This window comes from Apteryx rowi, unplaced genomic scaffold, assembly GCF_003343035.1.
Source record: "Apteryx rowi isolate R43461 unplaced genomic scaffold, aptRow1 scaffold_212, whole genome shotgun sequence".
NCBI lineage: Eukaryota > Metazoa > Chordata > Aves > Apterygiformes > Apterygidae > Apteryx > Apteryx rowi.
The window spans coordinates 451,548-475,769 of NW_020448442.1; the positions used below are offsets into that span (position 1 = coordinate 451,548).

General features: G+C 36.9%; 1 protein-coding gene across 2 annotated transcripts; it reads left to right on the forward strand.

Annotated features, from left to right (window-relative positions):
* The first annotated feature begins 781 nt into the window (after positions 1-781).
* TMEM170B (transmembrane protein 170B) lies at positions 782-22,440 on the forward strand. 2 transcript variants are annotated; one of them, XR_003253272.1, is made up of 4 exons: positions 1,109-1,281; positions 10,597-10,767; positions 15,661-16,242; positions 21,297-22,440. XR_003253272.1 is itself a non-coding variant. In XM_026064291.1 (3 exons), the coding sequence occupies exons 1-3, from the start codon at positions 1,185-1,187 to the stop codon at positions 15,789-15,791; spliced, it is 399 nt and encodes a 132-aa protein (XP_025920076.1). In that variant the 5' UTR covers positions 782-1,184; the 3' UTR covers positions 15,792-17,530. The 2 variants fall into 2 exon arrangements, 1 of the variants encoding a protein (XP_025920076.1); XM_026064291.1 differs by lacking the exon at positions 21,297-22,440 and having other exon boundaries at positions 782-1,281; positions 15,661-17,530.
* Positions 22,441-24,222: the final 1,782 nt, after the last annotated feature.

Here is a 24,222-nt window from a genome sequence, read left to right on the forward strand (position 1 = left end):
TGTGGGTTCCACAGTGAGACAGGTTGTTCAGCCACTCCCGAAACTCTTCTTGTTTTCTTGTCGCTTTTTGCCTCGATCTGCCTCTGCCCCGTCCCCCCTGCGCGGCTCGTTGCCAGTGTCTTATAATCAACTCGCCACGCTCATCTTCTCCTCACAGCTGAGAAGCGGAGGCAGGGGGGCCTGAACCCCCTAGGCGAGAGCCATGGAAAGGCTAAAACTTGTATTCTGGAGTTTTGTGTTTCGATATTGCATTCTGTTCCTCAAAACAATAACGGTAACGTCATTCAGGGTCCCGCTCAGCCCCAGAAAGCAGGTGAGCAGGGCCAGCAGCGCGACGGGGTGGGGGTGGGGGTGGGGGTGGGGCGGTGCGGCCGCAACGGCAATAATGCCCCAGGCGGCGAGGGGGCGGTGCCACGGGCACGTGGGGTGAGCCCGTCCCTATGGCGAGGGCCAATCAGAGAGAGGTGCGCGACTCGTGCGCTACCTAACGGTCCCTGGGACCCTGCCCCTTCCACACCCAAGGGAGTCGCGGCTCCCACCCTCCCCGTCGCCTCGCCCTGCGCGTGCGCAGGGCCGTCAGCGCTGGCCCGCGCGACCTCCCTCCCCCCCTCCCCTACGGCAGCAGCTGGTGCCTAGCGCCGGGAGCCGCGGGCGGCACGCGCCGCCCTGCTGCACGCGCGGCTCCCCCCCGCTCCATGGAGCTGCCCGCGGGCGCGTGAGCGAGGGAGCCTCGCGACCGCCCCGCCCCCTCCCCAGGTGATGCCAGTGACCGGGGTGGCGATGTCGTTACTGAGGCGGCGGCGGCGGCCGTTACTGCTGAGGAAGGAGGCGATGGGGTTCGTGCGGGCCTTGCCGCCGGCCCCCACCACCGGGTCGCACCTCGGGGCCGCCCGGCCCTGCTCCTGAGCCGCGGGGGAGCGTCAGTGGCTGGCCCAACCGCCCGGCTCCCTCCGGCCGCCATCGCCCCCTCTGCCCCTGTCGCCGTCCTCGATGTCTCCCCCGCCGCGCCGAGGCCCCTTCGCCGCCTTCCTGCCCTCTTCCTTCTCCTCGCCGCCGCTGCTGACCGCCCGCTCCGCAGCCCGGCGGCGAGAGGCCACGGGCCTCCCCGTCCTCAGGGCGCCGCTGCTGTTCGTGCCCCCCGGCTGAGGCGCGGCGAAGGAGAGGCCGTCGGGCCCCCCGCTAAGATGAAGGTGGAAACGGGAGACAACTCCATGATCAACCTGTCAGTGCAGCAAGTGCTGAGTCTGTGGGCGCACGGCACCGTCCTGCGCAACCTCACCGGTAACTGGGCGGCGGCCGGGAGGCCGGGGAGGCGGCGGGGGGATGCAGGGAGGAGGGTGTGTGTGTGTGTGTGTGTGTGTGTGTGTGTGTGTGTGTGGAGGGGTGTCTCTGTATAACACACGTGTGAGGGCGGCACGCATGAGTGTGCAGAGGTGTGTGGGTATATGTGTGCACGCGTGCATGTGCGCTTTTGTATGTAGGTATGCAATAACACAAACGGTGTGCGTGCCTAGGGAGGCCGTTATGTGACCGGAGAACGAGCCGTATGTATACACAATGGAGGGCGTGTGTGTAGGACCGGTGTGTAGGGGGGGAGGATAGTCTCTCTATGCATTACACTTACGTAGGGAGGGCTGGCGTTTGTGTTCCTGAGATCTAGTGTGTATGCGTATGTGGGGAGGGTTCTGGTGTGCTTGGATATGTSCTTGCTTGTAAGCGTGTGTGTAATGAGTGTGTATAGGGCTTGGGTGTAAGACTCTTGCCTGGCGAAAGTAGAGTGGTTCCTCTGTGTGCTATATGTTGGGAGGGATGGTGTTCGTGCCTAAGATTTGGTAAGACTGCGTGAGTAAAGGAGTTGAGGGTGTAAACGTGTTCACACACTTCTGTATGTATGCATGCAATAAAAGGCTAACGGTATAGGGCGTGTGTGTATATGCGGGAGTTTATGGATACCTGTGTGTGAACAGAGTGCTGTAGAAAGTGTGTGAATGTATAGATCTGTATGGAAGGCTGGAGTGTGTTTGGGGGAGTGTTTTCATGAATATGCATTCATTGGCATTTGAAGGAAAGTCATAAAAATCAGAGAGACGAGATGTGTGTAAGAAGCAGGGACTTTAACTTACTGTTTTCACCCTGAGCATGCTGCTAGACAATCAGAACTGCGGGTGTTAATGGGGTGGCTGATGTTTCCTGACAAACGGGCGTAACTTGAAGAGTCAGGGATTCCTAAAGACTGAGCTGTACTGGAAAAGTTCTGTGAACCAAAGCTGCAAAGGGAGAGGTAGAGTCAGGTCTTCCTTCTCTGCTAAGAGAAGGAACCTTTAASTAGCTTTGGCAAGAATAGGTTTCCTGCCGCTCTGTGTCTCATGATGAAAAAGGGTGTGGACCTACGGAGCACTGAGAGAGTATTTCAAAAGGCATACGGTGGAGGGTGTATCTCTTGGTTGCCTATTCTGCCCAGGTTTAAAAAAAAAACACAAGTTTTTAGCTCTGGACTAGTAATGAGTCAATATTAATGGAGGTGTTACTGGGTAAATTTTTTCTACTGTGTATAGGGGTATGCTAGGTAGTGACAAATTTAATAGAAAATGTTGAGTTAAAGGGATATGTGTTTCTGAGATTTATGAAGAAGTACTATATCATCTACTTGACTGTCTATATTAATGATAAATGGTTAAAAATATCAAGTATATCAAAGGTGGAAGAAGTAGAATAGAAGTGGAGGAGCTAAAGTTGAAGATGTAGCAAATACAAATTGATTCGGTTAGGTTTTATTTCAGCACATCTTTCCTGTTATTTTTAACTTCTAGGAGACTTTTTAATGTAAAAAAAAATTTTTGATCAATGAACTTCTCATGTATGTCTGAATAAATTTCCTAAGTACTAGCCTGGCTCATTTTCTGAATAATTATTCTTTCATGCTTCTGTAAAAATGCAAGGTTTACCCATAAAGGAAAGGACTAACAATGGATTTAACTTTTCTTTGTGACAGACATCCTCTATTAAGTTTTTCTTTCTTAGAGCATTATGGAAAATAGACGTTTCTGYGGGATTAAATGCTAAGTGTTAAGTAAGAAAACAGTGTGTTTCCTGCTGGTTTTGCAATATAATGAAGAGTTGCATAAGGTTTTTTTAATGCTAGAGGGGCTGGGTTTTTTTCCACTTTAAAGAACAGGAGACATAGTTATCCATTGTAATGTTGTTGGAGAGTACATTAGTGTCATTTGCAGATGCCCTATAGTTTCTTAATCAATACTTGAATGCAGATTGTCCTTACAGGCATAATTTGTTGTGCTGAATGTTTTTTGTGGACTGTCAACAAAAACCTTTCACTGGGTGAAAATCTTTTGTATAAGACACAACATTACTGATTATGTCTCAGGAGATTCTTTTTAATGTAGAACTTGATATTAATGAATAGTTGTTATGAAGCTTATTTTATGTAAACCCTTCCTAAAGTACTTACCAAATGCAGAAGTAAACTTCTGTTCAAAGACAGAAATTCTGTTTTTTTTTCATGATGAGAGAAAAGATGTGTGAATGAGTTAATCATCTTGTTAGATGCAAAAGGGAATTAAGTAATCTACATAAAGTATAAGAAACTTTTTCAGGGTATTGGTAAAAGACATTCATAAAACTACAATATTCCATGAATCCATTAAGACTACTTTGTGTCTTTTTTTAGATTTAGTTTTGCTTTGGACTTAGGTCTTAAGTTGCACAAGTAAAAATTTATCTTCTTTAGATAAACAGTATGGATTATGTTTGCACAAAGCTGTAAAAATTTATCAGCAAACTCATATTCTTCTTAAAAATATTTTTTTCCCAAAATTTTCAACAGGGAGCTGCTCCGAACTCCAGGTGAAACCAGAAAGTGTTTTGAGCCTTAATGGTTTAATTTCTGCTCTTTTTCTTAATGAGAAGCCAAACCATTATTTTTATACCATAAACCTGATTCGGGTTCAATATACCAAAAAAAAAAATTCCCACCTTTCATTTAGATTTACACATTGTTTGTAGTCTCGCATGGTATATTGGGAAACTTTATTCTTGCCACATGCACATCTCACCCTGTGACAGCTAAAGCTTCAAGCACTGCTCTTTGTAGCTGAACCTAGGAAGCAACCTGGGAGGAAGAGGAGCATTGTTGCAGAAGATGGAGGTAAGGATATAGTAAACATGGGAGAGGAGGCTCTTATGTCACCCAATTTTATCTTCTCCAGCAAATCTCAACAACAGCCCCTTCATATAGACTGGTTGTGTTTTAGTGTTAGTGATAGGTCAGGGTTTAGGGGACAAGTCTGATAATAGCCAAATCTGAACCAAAAATACATCTTAGTTTGAACATGTGATTTAAAAAAAAAAAGTTTAAAGGCTACCTCCATATTAGAGAAGTTTGCAATATTTCTACTCTTCACATAACCACTGTAGATCTTTGTGTATGTCTAGTTATTGCATATTCCAAATATTTAAGCTTCTGATCTGGGTGGGTTTTGCATTAGCCACTGGGGGGGGAGGGGGGAAGAGGAGGAGGAGGAGGAGGAGGAGCTGAGGACTGTTGTCTTCTACGTGCCTCTGCAGCTCTTAAGAGGAGGAGAAAAAAAAAAAACAAACAAAAGAACCCTTGTGTTGTACTGTGTGACTTCTAAAGTCAGTCTTCCTTCTGCCCCCTTGATGTCCTAAGGTGACGAGCTCAAGACTCCATAACTGTTTACATATACTTAAAAATAAATATCTTTGATTTAAAAGTGCTGGACAGTAATAAGTTTTGAATTTGATGAAAGAGAAAATCTATAGGAGATTATGGGCATCACACAGAAGATGCTCCATGACTGTTATATTTTTTTCCTGAGCTCCATCATGCAATTATTTGTTCCCCAGTTGTCCAGATTGTATCTTTGTTCCCTGTCATGCAACTTGAGGGGACTAGTCTGTAATTTATGATTTAAATGCCCTCCATTAAGTGCTTCTTTTCCAGTTAACACAGCAGAAATGTCAGCATCTCCAAACAACAGACTATTTGACTGTATAGTCTTGATAACTTCCAAAACACCAGCTAATGCAATAAATAAGGAAAGAATCCAGTGATGAAAAAAATACTGTAATGTATAAAGAGCTGAGTTAAGCCTGAAGGTATAATATCCTTGCATTTCTTAGTCTGAGTGTTTGAGTTTATAAATCTACAGAAATATAATGTTATATAATTTCTTAAATTTCAACGTGTGTTGCCTTGTTGACTGTAATGTGTATCTTTAGATTCACAGCACAGATCCTTTTAATTCTATAGCTAATGGTGGTAGGCWGGCTACATAGATTAGAATCTGAAGAGAGAGAGTTTGTGAGTAATCAGTCAGTCTTGGATTATGAAATGTTACAGGCAATCATTCATTTGACAAAACTTGCTGGGAGCTAGAGGAAGAAAATAATGTTGCAAGTGAAGGACTAGGCAAGTACTGCATTGTTACTGTAACTGAGTGGCAATAGGACAGGATGTTAAGATATATGTATTTATAACTGCTGTAAATATTAGTATTTACACCGTTACTGTGTTGACTCTGCACTTATTTACCTGAGATAAAACTGTTAATCTAGTACAAATTCAAATTGTATAAATTGAACCACAAGTGATATGAATGTTATTCTAAACTTTAGCATCCTTTAAGAATTCTGTAATCTTAAAAAAAAGTCTGAACTTTAACATTGAGGTTTTTTATGCTTTCAGAGCYGTATGATATGTATAAGTAATTAAATTAACAAAGAAGTACTCCAAGTCTGGAATGACAAGACATGAATTGCAAAGTATTTGAGCCAAGCAACTTTTCTAGAAGTAAAAACCCCACCCAAGTAAAGCTGGTAGAAGAACATAAACTGAAGACAAAATTTGAAATGGCAGTTAAGTGCTTAGGATTTTAAATAGACTTAAAAAATGGATCTCAGTTGTCCTTATTAGAACAGCTGTGGCTTCTGTGCAATAGATTGTATGCCACTCTCCTTGTAAGCTAGTAGGTACCTGGATCTTTTCTGGTTCCTAGTCACTGTATTCCTTTGGAAACTGCTGAATTTTGGTATGAATGAGTTGCATTTTGGCTACTTAAAGTAATTTGAATATGTTAAAAGTAAACTCTGAAACCTTTTTAAGGGTAGACCAAAGAGGCAGGAAGTTTCTTTAAAAGTTTTATTTTATTCCTGTTTCTTTAGGGCAGCTCTGAAAGGAACTGACTAAATCAACTGAGGCTAGGTTTGTATTTGCAACTCTTTTCCAAGCATAGCTAAATCATTATTATCATACCAGCAAAATACTCTTTACATGCAGCTCATATCATCAGAAGAGCAAGGTAATTAGTGTAGCTACACAAATACTGAGTTATTTTGACAGAATGCTTTGTTTATCAGAGGTAGCAGTGATGATCATGTAGCTAAGTTTTTACCTCTTAAAACATAGAATAATTGTACCAGAATTTTCTTAAGTCACTTCAATCCCACTTCTTCAGGATTATAGGTATTACAATTCTTCAGTTATTTTTGAACAAGCAAGGCCTTGACCCTTGCTGCCCTGAGGCATACAATCTGCTCCTCTATTCTCTGTTGGCATCTCTGAGTATTATCCCCATATGTGCTTTGCTTCCTTCAGTGTTACTCCAGCACACTTTTTCTTAAGGCCATCTCTCTTCATACTTCTGGAGTTAGATGATGCTGAATTTTGTAGAACTTCAAACTCTTTCACTTGGAAATACTCATGCATCAAGTTCTCTGCCCTCAATCTGTCAGAATAAGAATGACTAAGTTGCCCTCTGTTTATGGAGCTGGAAGCCTCCTCCAGTTTGTTTAACATCTTGGCTGTAGCCCTTGCCATCTCCATCCAGATTGATGGTTTACTCAGTCATGTTCACTGCTGGTCTTACTCATGAGCAGTGGTAAATAAGTGAGCATGTGGAACTACCAAGCATAAAAAGGATAAAGGAAGGTAAGAAAGTACAACTCTTACGGCCTTTTCTATGGAAGATGCTGGAGAGAGATTTATTTGTGCTGTTTCAGCTGCTTGGAGTGAGGCAGTATTTTAGCAAAGTGGTTGATAGCCATTCAAAAATCTAAAGACGTTTTTTGAATTCAGATGAGTTGCCAGTAAATATGTAGTCTCTTGCTAAATATATAGTCTGTAGCTGAAGAGCAGAAAACACTTACTGAAATAAGTAGTCGATATGATTCTATGAATTACAAGTAGGTCGTTTTTCTTAACAGCTGCTTTAATATGACAAAGATGACTGGGATGGAAGGTTCATTTAATAACTGAGGATCATTACTGGCTCCTATTTTGTAGTGTTGTTTAAGTTTTATGGAAAGCATGTTGCTGTGTTTTATTATTGAGCTCTTTCTAGTGAGTGACTACTTCACAATAGAGAGGTATGATTTAATCCAATGGTTAGAAACCTTTGTGTGATTGAATTTCCAATTTCTGTAATATCAGATTTTTAAATGCTATTGTCATGTCAAGATTAGGTAAAGTATAATCCTGAAATATTTGAGTATTGTGATTATTCCTTTATTTTGCATCATAATATAAATTATTCTATAGGATTTTATTTTCTAAAGATTTCTTTCAAAATCACACTAATTTGAAATGATATGCAGTTGCACGTTAAAAACTATACACAGAATTAAGCTATTAATTGTGACTTCTGTAGACTTTTTTTTGAAGAACTGCTGTATGTAAACAATCCAAATATTAAAAAACAAGGCTTTTATTCCATTAGCACTAAATAATCTTACTCAGTGAACACCTCACTATCTTGACTGAATCTTCTCTCACAGTCTATTCCTTTCTGATGCCAACCATTCAAAAGAGAAAAGCCCAATAACCAACATCTAGGAAATCAAAAAGTATTTTTGCACTGAGGGAGACGCTAGAATAATTCCAACATGACAAAGCACCACAGCTGTACTTTGCTTCCTGTTCAGGGAAACTTTTATCTTTCATCGCTTCTGAAAACTCGTTCTTGTTGCAGCAGATCAAAACCTTTAACAAGGATGTATGTGAGGGGAGGCAAACAAAAAGGCCCTGCTGGTCTCTCTGCTTGTAATCCTGTCAAGTAACTTTATCGGGAAAAGCTTTTCAGCTACTTTTGTTCAACAAACTTGGACACAAGTTTGTGCAGAGTGGATAAGAGGCAGATGCCTATTAGATGCATTCTTGATTTCCATTTTAGAGTGTGTTTTTCTAATTTTTGTTTTTCTAGGTTATCCACGTGGTGAAGTGGGGTATAGTCCTTGTGATCTTTCTTATCACCAGTGTGGCCAAAGCAGTTTAGCCTTGAACATGTTCAGTCTGTTGCTGAACTACAATCTGCTCAATCCATCACTAAAATTTATAATATGTCTAGTGACAATCTACCCAGTGCTCAAGGAAATGATCCCTTGTGGGACATGAACTTAGCTTTTGTGATTCCAACAGAACAGTGTTTTGATCTGTTGGGAATCTGCTTTTTGTGGAATCTTTCAATGAAAGGGTCTTACCTGGTAGCTCTTTTAATATTTGCTGGAAGAATAAGAGATCCAGCCCCTTGTGCTAGATCATCCATGCTGTTCCTTTCTGACATGGTTTACCCAACCAAAGGCATCCATTTCCTGAGTCTGTTTTACCTTTGCCAGGAAATAAGCTTTTTTCTATCCCCTAAGGCTTTTTTACATGTGGCCAATTTGCCTTTACATCCTTTAGGTGCTAGAAGGGCTGCCAGGTTCTATATAGACAGATCCTTTGCCTGATCTCCTTGCTTATTTGTTTTCATTAGAAAAAAGAATGGGGGCACCATATCTGTGCTAATAACATAAAAGACCTGTTAGGAGACTGCAAGAGTGGTTCCCCTCTGAAACTATTCATGAAGATGGTAGGCAAGATCATCAATCAACTTTTCTGTAGAAAGGCTTTGTGAGGCTTGTATAGAATGAGTACTTGGTGCTCTTTTCACTGTCACAGTGCTATCACACTAGCTTCCAAGAGTGATGAGGCATTCAGTAGAGTCATCCTGTAGTCCTTATCCTCTTGCAAAGATTTTGAGACCCAACTTGGGGCCAAGGGGGAAGGGATGGAGCCACCTCAATATACATGTCCATATACCCAAGCACTCAAAGAGAAGTTAGTCTTCAACTACAGTTGTTAATATTAACTGCATGTATATTCACCACCCACCTTCCTTCCCTCTCTCCTCAGAGAATCTTTTTGTTTTGTTATTTAGAGAAATTGCAAATCCCGTGACACAGTTTGCTTTTTATGCCTGTGTGAAGGGGGAAGGATAAGTCTACTCTCAAAGTGCTGCTAAACCAAAAGCTTAAACTTTTTTTTTTTTGTACTGTGAGTATACATATCATGAATGTTGAATCATATGAACTTTGGGCTCAAAGGACTACAGTTCTCTTTCTTAGCATCCTCTCACAGCATTTTGGTTGATCTATGTGTAACTATTATTGTTACTAATTGAGTCATATTTCTGCTCACATGACTGGTAGGTGTCAAGCTACAATAATACAGACTCACCTGATAAACATGAAGTATGCTGCTGTTTTAAGGAAGCAGTGTGATTATTGATGGGGAACTGTTGCAGAAACTCTGAATTTATAACAGTTTCATGGATTATGTCAATCAGGAAAATGCAGCCCAATCTCCTGAATCCTATGTTGATACTTAACTATCATTACTGTAGTTGATTTAAAAAAAAAAAAAAAGGCTAGGTTTAGTTTTTCAATTTTGCTTTTGTGGCATTTTCTCACCCTTTTGAGTTGTATAAAATATTCTTAGAACATTACCATTGAGTGAGAAAGATTCTTTAGTTCTTATGTAGATTCATTGGTGCTTCCTACTCTTTTCTTTCAAAGTAATGATCATGTCTTTGGCATGCTTCAGAGAAGCACAGGTTTGTACCTAAGCTAGGACAAAAGAAGATGAGAATGCATGGAGTAGTCACTACTATTTAAATTACTCTCTGTAGAATTCTGTGCTAAGCAATTAGAAGCAAGCAGCTAGACATACTGAAGTTTCTCATTTAAAATACAGTGTTTTTATTAACTTTTTATTTTTTATTAACTAGTGTTTTTATTATTTTTCCTTTAAAGCTAATTTGATAGAACACTCCATTACGGCTCCTGGGTAGATAAGCTGAAGTCTTTAATCTCAGTTTTCCCATTTGAGGTTACCTATTGCCACCTCTTATTGTAAAAGAAAATTATTTACTTTTTCCTTGTTAAATATCTCTGTTTCAGCTGATATTTCATTCTGCAGCAGTTGTTAATTGCACTTTTTAAGATACTGTGTCACCATTTAAGAAACTGTTCTTGGACTTCTTAATTCAGATGTATTCTCACAAAATTGTGCCAGAAATTTTTTTTTTGATTTATAGCAGAGTTATTCCTTTTGTGATAGACCTCTAAAAGGAGAAAGTGTCTTGAGCATGTTCTCATATTTTCACATTGATTCCTTTTAAGACTGAAAACGGTATTGCTTTTCTTTTTACTTTTACTGTTGATTATATGCAATATTTCTAAATCTCTTGCTTTGTGGTTATCTCTTCAGAAATATTAACCCTTTATTTGACTGCTTTCTTTCAGAGATGTGGTACTGGGTTTTCCTCTGGGCTCTCTTCTCCTCTCTCTTTGTCCATGGTGCTCTGGGAGTGTTAATGTTTGTGATGCTGCAGAGGCATAGGCAGGGGAGGCTGATCTCTGTCATTATGGTCAGCATTGGATTTCTGGGTTCTGTAACTGGAGCAATGATAACCAGTAAGTCTGTCTTTTCACTTATTTTACAGCTATTAAAAAAAAAACCTTTTTGTAATTGTTTGGTAATTGTTTATTTAAAAAAAAAATTGCCTTACTCATGTRGCAGTCCTTCTGAAAATGCCAGCTGAGTTGCTCTTCCTATTGTGTAAAGATAAAACTACTACAGAACTGTCAGAAGAGCAGAGAAATCCTCCTGGTCTTTCATTTTGGAAACTTTTAGCTAAATCAAAAGATGTATGCTCAGCAATTAATAGCTTTTGGAGCTCCTTAAGAGCAGTCCTGCCCTACTGTACTTGCTACAGGTGTTTTGCCAAAAGTTTTCGATCAAAACCACCTCTTCAGTGCCCCTAAACTGCATCTGGATAAGATGTTGCTCTTTTAAAAAGAAGTGAAGATGCAAACTACATAGTGATTTACAGCAAAGAAACTTAATGTTTTTTTTAATTGTTACATACTCATTTGTTAAAAATAATTAATCTGAACTACACATGCCAGTCAGTAAGAGAACAGACCAAATAGTTATGCTTAGCTCATGGATTTGAAAGAACTTTCTTCTCTTGTGTGGTCATAATGGTACTTTCTTGTTTATTTGGGGTGGGGAAGAAAAGAATGCCATTAGACATTTTCTGATGAATWTAGGCTGTGCTGTTTTAGGTACAATGTTCTGTGGCAATTGTTTCTTAAAGTTTCTCATGGTGTTAGTCTATTGCGTATCACTCAAGATGGATTTTATTTCTTGACATTGTATCCACAGATAAGATGCTAATGCATTTTTCTGTTAAAGCAGTATGCTGAAAGATGGGTTAATAAGAGGTTCATAGAGCTATAGTTAAAATCTACAGTCATCATTAAAACATTGCAGAAAGCAGAAATATTTTGGTAGCACTTAACTAAGTGCAGAAACATTACACCTCACCAAATGTAGTCTACAAGTGATGTTGCCAAGCATATTCTGAAGGAAATGCTGCTCAGTTGTTTCCATCTACAGCTATTGGTATCAGATGCTGTTTTTGTACGTTTCCAGTTAAATTGTTATTTGTGTTTATRCTGAAATATATGTCAGCTTAAGATCAGTAAGTCACTTTATGCGGTCTTTGGCTTTGTCATATCACTTTAGTGATAGTCACTTTGTTCCAACTTATAAATGGTCTACAGTAGCTTTTCCAAGCAGCCAGGAGCACTGTGAGCTTTCTGTTGAAAAGCAGTAAATAGTGAATATTACTTTCATATAAAAGAAGCTTGCACTTTGTTGCCCAAAACAATGCTGTTAAGGAGTGCTCAATGTTAAAATCAATGGATTGAATAGGGCCTATAATAACCTGAATGGTAATTTCCACCTGAAAGGTTTCAATGTTGTTGACAAAATAGTCCAACTTAAAGGACAGTAAAGCTTTTGTTCAGAATAAGGAACTGTAAAGCTAGGGACCCTGATAAAGTCTTTAACTCTAGGCAAGCCTTATTGCCTTTCATTCCCATCTTTCTTTGAACTGTTCAGAATATCAGAATAGTGTTGCGTTGTCTTTAGACACATTCATAGATGACTTGCCACAGATTATTTCTTGTTGCTGCTGAAAGACTTTCTTGTCAGTTGGTTTTCAAGGTAAATAAAAATGAAAACTTTATAAAATGCTTCCCTGTAATACATATAGTAAATGCTAACTTAAGGTTTTCCTGAAAAGGGTATTTTCACTGCTGCTTATTTCCCAGCCCAGAATTTCCATCACTCTACTACTGTATAGTTCCATAAAATTCAACTCCTTTTTTGCTAAGGTGTGGCATGTATGGAGTCAAGTGCCTTACATTGCACATTACACTGATACTGAATTGTCTTATGGTTAATATGCCAGTGGCCCTGTTAGGAGATCAAAAAGGCAAGACCATTTCTAAATATTGTAAGTAGAAGACAGGAAACGTGATGCTAGATATCTAAGCAGAGACTTTTACGGTATTTTGTGGTGGGGAAGGTTCACCATTTCTCAAATGAAAGTACTTTGTTTCTTTTATCTATGCATAAAAGGAGGAGCAACGCAGTGTTTTGGCATCCAATTTTACAGGTCAAAACATTGAACAGGTAAGTGGTACTATTTCTGTGTAAATAATGCATTTCATCTGAGAATTTCTCCAAGTTTAGACCACAGACTTGTGTGCTGTTTCCAAAGGTTTTGCACAGAGCATCACAACTTGGGTAGCTGAATATTTTCTACTTTCACTACTTTTGTTTCTGGACAGCACTGGGTTATTTCAAACTGAAAGAAATTCCATGGGGAGCTTTTGAAGACAAATTACAGTGATGAAATATTAAAGGAAAGATTTTTAATAACTATTGTGTTGCAAACTGTGATGCAAGTTGAAGTATTTAATCTTTTCAATGTGCCCAGTCCAGTGCTTAAGAAATTGAAATAGCAAACTGGCTTCATTTTCCATTTGTATTTCCAATCCTCTGCATCATTTATGTGTAGCTGAATGAATGTAATATAGCTTATTAAATAATGCAAGTTTAATTTTACAGATGATAGATCTTTCAAACTTTCTGGACTACTGGGATCTTTTTATCAGCATGTAGAAAACCAAGAAAATCTTCTGTTCTTAGACTTTGAGAAATCATGGAGCTTACTGGTTATAAAGAAGCTGTAAAACAGTTACTGAATAGCAGTGGCTACTGTCAAGAAACAAACAAGAACAGATAAATAGCAGGCTGTTCTTGAAGCTAAGATTTTTTTAGCTACATTTTATCCCAAAGAGTCTGTTCTGCTCTTCCCCCCGCTATGTACAGTTCTCCCTCTGCTGCCATTTCCCCCCGCCCCACCCCCCCAGCCGCCTTCTTTGGTTATACATTCTCATTCCCCTCTTTGGCAGCCTATTTTATTAAATTTTGGCTCTATACCAATTGTGTTGGATTATGTATTGTATTGTGCACTATTATTTCACAAGTATAAATAAAAATAATTATCAAACTACCAAATTTGGATGTTTTTATTATCAATATTTTCCAGAATATCTCTCTTTTCTTAAGAAGTCAAATTTCTGTTAGCTATTGGGAGACTAGAATTTGACATTATTTATTAAATCTGGGCAATTTGCATTTACCAGAATAATTCTAAGGCCAGTGCTGGGCTCTGCCTAAACAACCTCTGTTTTGGACAGTAGAGAGTCAAGAAACATGAAAAAGTTTATGCAAGATAGCTGAATGAAATAGTATTAGGCTAACTTTCTGATGAGATTTCAGACAAAATATACTTAACACTATATGTTAAAAAAACTTATTAACCTAATAATCTTATTAATAGCTATATGAATGCTGTTATGACCACAATAATTAATGAATTCAACTCCTCCTAAAACTGTTTGTAACAATGAGGTGGTTTTTTAAATGTCTGATTATATTCAGATATGGATTGTATTTGCAGAAAATTTGTTGGGACTTAATGTATTTCTGTATCACTAGTGGGCTTTATGATCACTTTAGCAGACTAGTACTGTTAGGGACTGTTGAAAAACAAGGAATTTCCAATTTTTTAACTCTTGCCACTGATATAAGAAATTGTGCTTGTTTTTCACTTTTCTGTTGAGCCTGAAAAAGCTTCTGTGATCTTTGAAAATGTTTAATTACAGTTAAAGGGCATCCGAGATGTTACGTGCTGAAAGTCTATAGTTATTTTTTTATCTTTAGGAAAATTTTCTTAATTCTGAAATAGGAGGACATAGACTCCAGTGTTTTCTTTAGACAAGAAAAATAATCACTGTACAGAAAATTCACAAATCATTAAACTGAAAAAAGCTTAATTCTGGGGGAATTTTCAAGAGGTGGATTGAATAAGATTTTTACCCATAGAAACAGAGCTGTATTGAACAAGCCTGTATTTCTTTCTCCAGTGAACAGTCCAGTATCTTTTTAAAGGGCTCAGAATTCATCTGAATGGAAAATGTTGCTCATCATTAACAAGGCATTTTTGGACTGATTGATGCAAAGTATATCTTTTGCTCAGTCTTTTGCTATGAGACATCACAGCTATCCATTTGCTCTGTGACTTTTGTTCTTCAAATGCACATGATAAATTCAGAATATGAAAGGCAATAGGAGGGAGTTAGTAGCAMCTGGCTTTGTTTACAATGCAGTGTTTTGTTTCTGGTTTATCTTAGCCTTTTGATGTTGTGCTTTAAATGGGAGCTTGCACACAATTGTACAAAAATTTGGTCTTAGTTCTTTAATGTGCTACAGCTCAATATTTAATGATATTGATTAGATATTTCCCCTCATACAAAGATTTTGAAAGATTTTATGATCCTTTGCACATTTTGATTTACTAAAAAGCTATTAACAGTTAGCAGTTTAAGTCAAAACTGCCAAATCAAGTCATTCAACTCATCAAGTCATTCTAGACATTCAACTGAAATGTTAAAACTGGTAAATATGTAAATGTTTACAGTTATTTTACAGGCACTAATAGTCATATTGTCTTCTCCAAACCTATGCAGGCACAGTTAAACTGGATAGAAATAGACTGTGGACTTGGAAAACTTCTAGAGTTTTTTTTTGCTATCTTTTCAAACTAGCAGAAGACAAATGTTTAAAAAATTTTTTGAAGAAGTCTACAGGGAAACTGTGTGCTTTTTTTTTTTTTTTTTTTTAACCAAACTGGTGTTTGAAAAGTTAAAATTGTCTCTTGTTTGAAATTAATCGGATTCAGTTAGGAAAATCATCCCTGAAGGCCTTTCGTAACAACTAGAAAAATAAAGACAAGCAAGGCTAATAATTCTGTAATGCTGTGAGGTAATATGGTGTTTTGTAATATTCTAGAGATAAATACATAGATACCATAAATCATTTCTCATATACTTTTTTTTTTGTAATGACTTCATTCCCCTTCCCCCCCCCCCCCTTGTGATTTCTAGGTGCTGCTGTAGCTGGAATTTACAGAGTAGCGGGGAAGAATATGGCTCCCTTAGAAGCTCTTGTCTTTGGTGTTGGACAGACAGTACTGACATTAATTATCTCATTTTCAAGAATTCTTGCAACACTTTGAGACTTCTGTGAAAATTTTCACCTGGTTTAAAGAAATCTTTAATCTGAAGAGAAGCTTTCTATAAGTGGATTCATCAGCTTGTGAACTTGAATTAGTGCACAAGGAAGGAAGTATGTGGAATGTGCACTACAAATCTAGAGGTTCAGTCAAGTGAACAGACTGTCCTCTAGTGTCTGAACTGTTGTACATCTGCATTGCGCCTTATGTGCCTCAGTCATAGGCAGGGTGCAATTCATGTATGTGAAGTTGAGATAAAGCACCTTGAATAGCTGCCAGTCAGGTTAACGCGTGGTGATGGGATCATTGTTGCTAGCAGTGTTGTAATAAAACAAAGGGACACTCTTGAAGAATATGCCAAACTTGGAAGTTAATTCTTAACTGTCGGTTGGGTGAGCTTTTGAAATTGTGATAATAGAAGAATGCTGCGAACATAAACTCTACATGAATTCAGGTAAACCAGTCAGCTGATTTTTGTTTATTAGCAGAATCTCTTTGAATGCTCAATATTCTTATTCAGCATTTAAAAACAACTATTTGCTCTGTTTTGAAAGGTAGATGAACATTGATGGGATTTAARAATTACAGCTTTAACAACACTAATATAATTAGTGTAATCTGTAGAATGTTTGACTCGTGACAGTTCTCTGAAGCTCAGCACAGACAGCATTTCTTCATGGTTTTTTATCTGCATATTAAATCTGAGATGCTCAGACTTCACTAGTTTAAGGAAAATGTATAAGGGATACAAAGTACAATCTGTATATGCACTAACAAATCTTAAATTGATACTTTCCTTGTAAATATTTTGTCTTAATACAGGTGGTCACCAGCCCTCTGAAAGCCTCAGAACGGCTGCTTGTTACAAATAAGCTTCACATATTTATTTAAGTACTGATAGGACTCCTTAATCCCTATATATATTCTTTAAAGAACAAGCAAATATAACAGTCTTTAAGTGAATACACCTATAAGGAGATGGAAAGGGATAAAAATAAGATATAACAGTATTCTATTGAACAAAAATGGTAAGCTTGTTTAATAAAATACAGTTACCTTATTTCAAAAGTTTGGAAGTGGGGCACTGTAATGTATTTACTTCTGTGTTTCTGAATACTTTGTATCTGTGGAATGGTTATAAATGTGGAACTTTCGAATACTTAGCTTTCAGTAGAGTTTGTGTTTTTCTAGTTTAAAAGGAGCAGTAGTGTTGTGCATGTGAATTGTCTTAAATTTGAAATGTTTTGGAGTGAATTTTTGCATTCCATAAATTAGATTTAAAAATTTCTATTAAGTTCTGTGTGAGGAATAAGGAAACTGAGTGCAGCAGCAGCAGTTGGCTATAATACACTGGCAGGAAGAGTAAATAGCCCAAAGGTGTTGCTGTTATGATGTCAAAAAGATTTTTCAGGACTGTTGAAGCCAGGGGTATCTGCTGCACAGCTAAAAGGATATGGTTAAAATACAACTTACAATCCAACCATATTGCTTAGTGCTTCAGAGTATTATAATGAATTAACCCATCTGCCATTATTTTCCTCCATATAAACCTTCTTAAGAGCTAAGGATGCTAGTATTAATTTTGTTCTTTTAAAGTATTTAAGACTTTTGTTTGGAAAATGTACAAAGTTATAGGCTTTGCAGAGAACAAGGTGAAAGTAAGTTTATAAACCTTTTCAGTGTTAAATATTTTGGCTTTGAATTACTTTTAAAATGTGGCTAAATACATATATATTCTAATTTTTCCTGAGTGTCTTCAAAAATTTATTTTTCATAGTTCAGTTTTTCTTTCTGCCAAAACTTTTTGGCATAGCAGTTGTTGCACTTTAGCAGACAATGAAATTATTACATCTGTAAAGGGCAATTTAAATTTCTCCCCATTATCTTAATTTATGAGAAAAATGGTTTCAGGTATTTAGGTCAAATATCAATAAGAAAATAATTGAAGAAAATTCTCCTAATGTGCCTTGTTACATATTTTTAAGGGAGAGAATTAAAAAAAAAYTTACTGCCTCTTCATCCTTGTTTTATTTTTGCTATTACTGATGAATTTGGTTACCTGGTATAATGTGTTACTCAACAGACGTGAAAGCATTTCTTTTTACAGCCTGAAAATGCTTGTCTAAATAAATAAATAAAGCCAAAATAAAAAAAAACCCTAGACTTTTCATGAAGCATTGTATTCAGTAATTTATTATTTCATGATCTTAGCTCACACTTAAACTTCTTCCCAGTTTCCAAACTCCCTTCAGCATCTGGATTCTTATTTRTTGTACAAGGTTATTGTGCTACCACTGTTCAACATCTTGCTATCTTTCACTAAATTAATAAATCTATAACAAACTATTGCTAACCTAGGAAACAATGACAAATAAAATTTCATTGATSAACTTCATTCTTTATTTTAATTGCAGTGCCAATGAAACTTTTACCATTGTAACTTACCTCCTTTCACAAGGAGGAAGTCTTTGCAGTTGTTAAATAAACTTCTTCCAAATAAGTTCTATGGCATAGATCATTGTAATCACTTCTAAAATGTTATGTTGGGTGCTTAGTTGTCTCTGCTTAATATGGTATTATTGCTTAGCAACAATGAATAGGCAGATAATATAATGTATAAGTGGCTTAACAGAGAGTGTTACATTTTTGGATGGAACATTGTTTCTGACTATTTCTTGAGGGACCTATGAGGATGTAGTTTGTCTACAAAGTATTCTGTGATAATGACATTAACTTACTGCATAATAACTCAAATAGTGAAAGGAGGTGCAAGTATATACCTTATATCTTATACCTTATATCTTTGAAACATTGAAGTTTCATTCCACATCCTTACAAACAGCTTTGTTAGACATAAGGTGCTATCTGTAGTCTGTGGAGTGTATGCATATAGCTGTGGGTGCTCTTTTTTTATATTTGTATATGTATGATGTTTGAGAGGTGTATTCTAGACCTAATATATACTAGCAATTCAGATAACTTGCCCAAGAAAAATGAAATTACTTAGGATAACCTTTTTTCTTTCTAGTAGGCTATAAAAATACCTTCTTTGTGAATGGCAGTAACGGAACTGCTCTGGACAATACAGTGCTGTGCAGATATCCAAACAGGGTCTTTTAGAGCTGTCTTAAATAGCTCTGCATGATTCTGCATTATATTGCTAGGCACATTCTATATTGTTCACTATTAATTTTCAATAGCGTAGAGAACAAATCAACACAATTTAATCTTTGGAGGAGGAGGGAATAGTAAATATACTATTTAATGCGAAGAAGCTTTTGCTACTTCATTAGAAACTGTTGTAGTTAGATTTAAGCATTCAATACACTTACCATTACAGCTGTAATGTATATGGACAATCTTCCAAACTATCCTCTGGTGTTTTGTGGGTAATTCTACAGTTATGGAACTAATCCATGTACCACGATTAATAATATAATTTGAGGTTTGGTCTTTGCAATTTCTTAAAGAAACCAATAACTTAACCAGTTTTAAACATTCAACATGGACCAAAGATGATAGTTGTGATTTTGTGTAATGCAGCTTTCTATTTTTAATGTGCACTGTGGCTCTTATAACTCTAAAGGAAATAGGGTTCCTCCTTCTGCATTGCACACTGATATTTATTTTTGGTTATGATCAGTTTATATCTATTTGAATTGTATTTTGTGTGAATGTTGGCATATATAATACTACTTGATAAGAAGATGTGATGGAGTCGAAAGGACTTTCCATAAAACTACTGCTGAGACTGGGTGAAGGAAAGCAATTTTGAACAATTCGGGGGTTGCTGAACTTACTGTTTTGAATTTGACTTCCAAATAAATTCTGTTATAAATTTTTTTTAAAGTCACTTTTTTATCACCTTTGCAGCAATAGGAACTACTATATGGTGTTAAATAGGCAAAGTAAACAAAATACTCTTCTTTTCTCTTTTCATTCCTTCTATATTTAATGCCTTCTCCTATATTAGCAGATGAAAAAAGTAACATGTTCCACTACTTTCACAAAGTATCAGGATCTGATATTAACCAACATGAGGCTTGTTCTCAGTTCTTCCATGAAGCCAGTATGAGTGACTTTTTTCACATCAGCCTGTCAACTACTATGTACACAGTCTTTACTTTGTATGAATTGCACCTATCCAAGTTAAAATTAATAATGAAACGCTTAGATAAAGTAAATCTTGGTTTATTCTCAATTCTTATTTCTCATAACTGATTACATTATCTGGAAGAAACACTTGAAGTCCAAATGACTTATGAAGGAGTTGTGTTTCATTTCAGTTTAAATAAATCAGATGATCCAGCTATGAGTATATCAAAATCAGTTTTCTTTACTACAAGTGACGATTTACTGTTTATTGTAAGGCTGATGTGCATCACTCTGAYGTCTGCACCAGAATCAGCTGTCATTTTATGTTACACCTTTTAATCCTTCTGACTTAGAGGCTCTTGTTGCCAAATTAAATATTTATAGGTAAAAGACAAGGAGGTGCAAGCTGCTTGTGTGCTATATTTAAATTGAAAATTGCTGATTTTACTAGTACACTATGTACATATATATATATGCCAGTATATAATGACTTTATTTGAAATGTAACTACAGTTTAACATACAAGTGCATCAGCATATTGACAGAATACTTGACAGCATATTGACTGAATGATGATGATTATTTTTAAACCTCTGTATTGGGACCAGCCCAAGATAAAAAGGCTGTTCAGGTTCTCAGCTGTTGCTTCAGAAGGAATAAGTGTTCTTTTGTGTACGGGTGAATTTAGCACAGATGAAAAATTCAATTGGATTAAAAGTCAAAATTGTTGTGGCCTTTCATGCTTAATGTTAGATCGATGGGAAAAGTAGTCTGTACTCTTGTAGCAACAAAATCTTCAGCTAGGCATCATTAGTTTCTGCATACTTACCTGCGCATCCTTTGGCGAGGAGAACAGTCGGAATAGAAAGTAGGCTTTAACCTGAATGTTTACTCTTCTGTATCACCTTCTAAGTTAGAAAGGTTGTGGCTTGACCGCATGTTTGCCACACTAGTGCCCGGCGTTCTACTTGGAATTGGTTTGTGTGTTAAGTTTAAACGTAATCACAGATATCTCAAAATCTGCAAAGATATGGTAATTCTTAGGATATTCTCCCAGTATAACAGATCTAAAAGTAATTATACTACAATGATCTGAAGGAATATTTTCTTTCAGGAACACAAGTTTTTTCCACTTCTAATTGTTTATCTTGCAGTTATTGAATGCTTTAAGAAGCTACTGCATGAATATTAGTAAGGTTCTTTGTCAGTGGTTAAAGGGAATGCATAGTAAGGCTTCTTGTACTTCTGTTGTGGGTTGAAGAAACTCTAAGGCAAAATAGTGAAGAGCTATTTTCAGTAAAATGAATAAACAATAATTAACTGAATTTAAGTGACATCCCTTTTTATGTGAGAGTTAACTTTTTAAAAATTAATTTATGTATTAATTGCCATTGTGTAACCTCTTTTTCACAGGTATATTCATCATCAGAGCTGAAATCTAAGAGCTGTTTTAACTAATTGACTGGAATTTTTTAACTGTTTGAAATTGTCATTACACAGAACTTATTTAACTCTTATAAAGATCGTGAAGTTTCAAAGGTCCTCAATGTCTTTATTGTTTTTAAAGGATAACCAGGTATTTATGTAATTAAACTTTTGATTGTGGTAATATATAGAATATATTAYCCCCTCCTCCCCCGCTGCTTTTCATTGGGCATAATTTCTCTCCATAAAGATATTGTTTTGTGGACAGAACACATTCCACAAGTTTATTTTGTATTTTAGAAATAAATGCTCATCTTTTCACTTGATGAAGTTACCCAAGCTGAGGATCTGACCTAGGCTTTGTTGTGAATCTCAAGGTTAGCAAGAACAGTGATGGAGAGGAGTAATTTAACATCTAGTTGACATGTGCTTTGTGTAGGACTGTATTACAGTCTGTGAAAAAGGTATTCATTTTGAGTTGTGGAGGTACTGCATGTTCATGTAATAGTTCAGCTCTAATTAAAAAAAAATAGTATTCTAGTGGATGACACTTAAGCTGTAAATACTGTACACTATAATTACTTTTTAATTTTGTAAGCAACTTTTTTATTTCCCTATTTGTGTACAATTATGTATGTAATAAAAATTTGACAAAATTTTATAGTTAACTTTGGCCTTTTAATTGGAGTAATGATCTAAATATGGTCATTCAGCTGTTTTAATTCTGTATTTTCATTGTATGCTTTCAAGTTCTTCAAAAAGCAGCAATAACAGTTGGACAATTACTTAGACTAAATATTTCTCCACAGTTTCCACTCCATTGCTTTAGTGTGGATGCACAGTGGAACATTTGTCTAATCGTAAGATTTCAAGAGCATTTAAGCAGTTTTTTTCCTTTTTCTGGTAGCAGCAATTATTTGTAATGGCTTATGTACAAAATTTACAAATGAAATACAATTTCTTATGCTCATTTATTTGAAAATTTTAAAAATATTTTCAGAAATTTTCTGTAGTTTTTTGCATGTACTTATAAGTCATCATAAATCTATGCATTGAGCTTCTCTGTACAAAATATTCCAATAACAAGTTTTACACTTTGTGAACCTGATTTAAATGTACAAATGTACACAAAATAAAGCAAAAATTAATATTTGACTTGTGATGCACATTCTTCTAGACTGTAATGTGGTGTTCCTGCAGGTGTCAGTCTTCTGCATTATAATTACAAAAAACTCTCAGGGGGACCTATGTTGATGCAAGACTTAAGTGTGTTCTGAGGAAGACTTTCACTTCTCCATTTTTTTTTATGTGTGACCTTAACATCTATGGATACTGTTTCTGCTAGTTTCCATGTGGGGGGAAAAAAAGGCCTGAACAAACTAAACATATTTAAGTGGCTAGTTACAACAGAAATGAAGGCATCTGTTTTTGTGGTTATAGTAAGTATTTATATTTATACAGCTACATATCCATAGCTTAGAAAACAAAGTCATGATAGAAACTAAAACCAGATTGACTTCTGTAGTTCATCATCAGATTAAGTCAACTCAAAATTGAATGGTGTTTGGAAAAGATATGCTGAATCAGCTCGATGTAAATGTTTTTACTTTTTTTGTTAAAGTGACTTGCTAAAATTCATAATGGAGATAGTTGTTAATTATTCCTGCTTTTCTCACATGTGTTTTGTTTTCAAGGAAGTTCTGTTCACTGAGTGTATTAGTCACTGGCTTTTGGAGATGCCAGTYTGACAAATTATAACTTAAGGTCTGTATTTGCTAATTTTAAATAAAAGATTCAGGTCTGTTATATCGTACTAAATCAGTCTGAGAATATTCATCAATAAATCTGTATCTCTTTAATGTAGACTGAAAGTACTGGTTTTATAGATTGCATCACAATAGCTAGTTTCTCATGAAAAGCTTAAAGGGCTTTGCAGAGTATGAAAAAGTTGCTATATCTTGAAGTAGACTTTTTTTAAAACACATTAGTAAGCTGAAATTGCTTTCAAAATAAAAACTTATTTCAGGTGGTGGAGACACAAGAAAGGAAATAGGTCTGGAGGAAAAGATTCAAAATGCCTGAGTCATGTGACTATAAATTCTGGATGGACTGGTATAAAGTACAGTGCCAAATTATGCAAAAGTATAAGCTTTCATAGTAACTGCCAGAAGTAACTAGCTACRTTAATTTTGAACTCTGCTTGGGCTAACTGCTTGTGCAGAACAGCTGGGTATCTTTGAGATCTGCCTATGACCTCAGGGATGCCGCAGAGCTGCGGTGATTCCTGGCTGACTCTTGGAGCACCCTACGCTGCTGCAGGAGGGTCTGCAGAAAAACTGTGCTGTGTCTGTGTCAGGGACTGGGGGATAACAGGAGCCGAGAGCACTGGAAGTGTTTTCAGGTAAGTTATCCCCCCCTCTTAAATTGGACCCCTCTTGCTGGGAAGAACAGCGATCAAAGGCGGTTCCCAATATGATAAAGCAGGTTGTTCAAAACTTGTTCGGACCCTTTTTCCTTCTGAAAAATTATATGCATTTATTTTTAAGAGCGTCTCCCCCCCCCTCCCCTCCAAAGAATGGACTCTCTTGCTTTCTGGAGGACTTGACTTTTGGGGGATCCTGTTAAGCCATTACATCTTACCTTGTATCATAGAGAGGCTTTTAAATCAAACTTTGTCACACAAGAGATATATATATATATTTTTCCCCAATACCAGAACAACAGATTAGCCTGGTAAAGTATACGTTACCAGAGTAAAATTCTAGATATTAAAAAAAATACCTGTATCTGGTTGAACTTCTTTTATTTGGTATAAATGACTCCTGTACATTGTTTTTACCCTTTTCTTAAAAATAGTAAGAGTTATTTCTTATGTAAAATATTTCTAAGAAGTTATGCACACAAGTATAGTGTA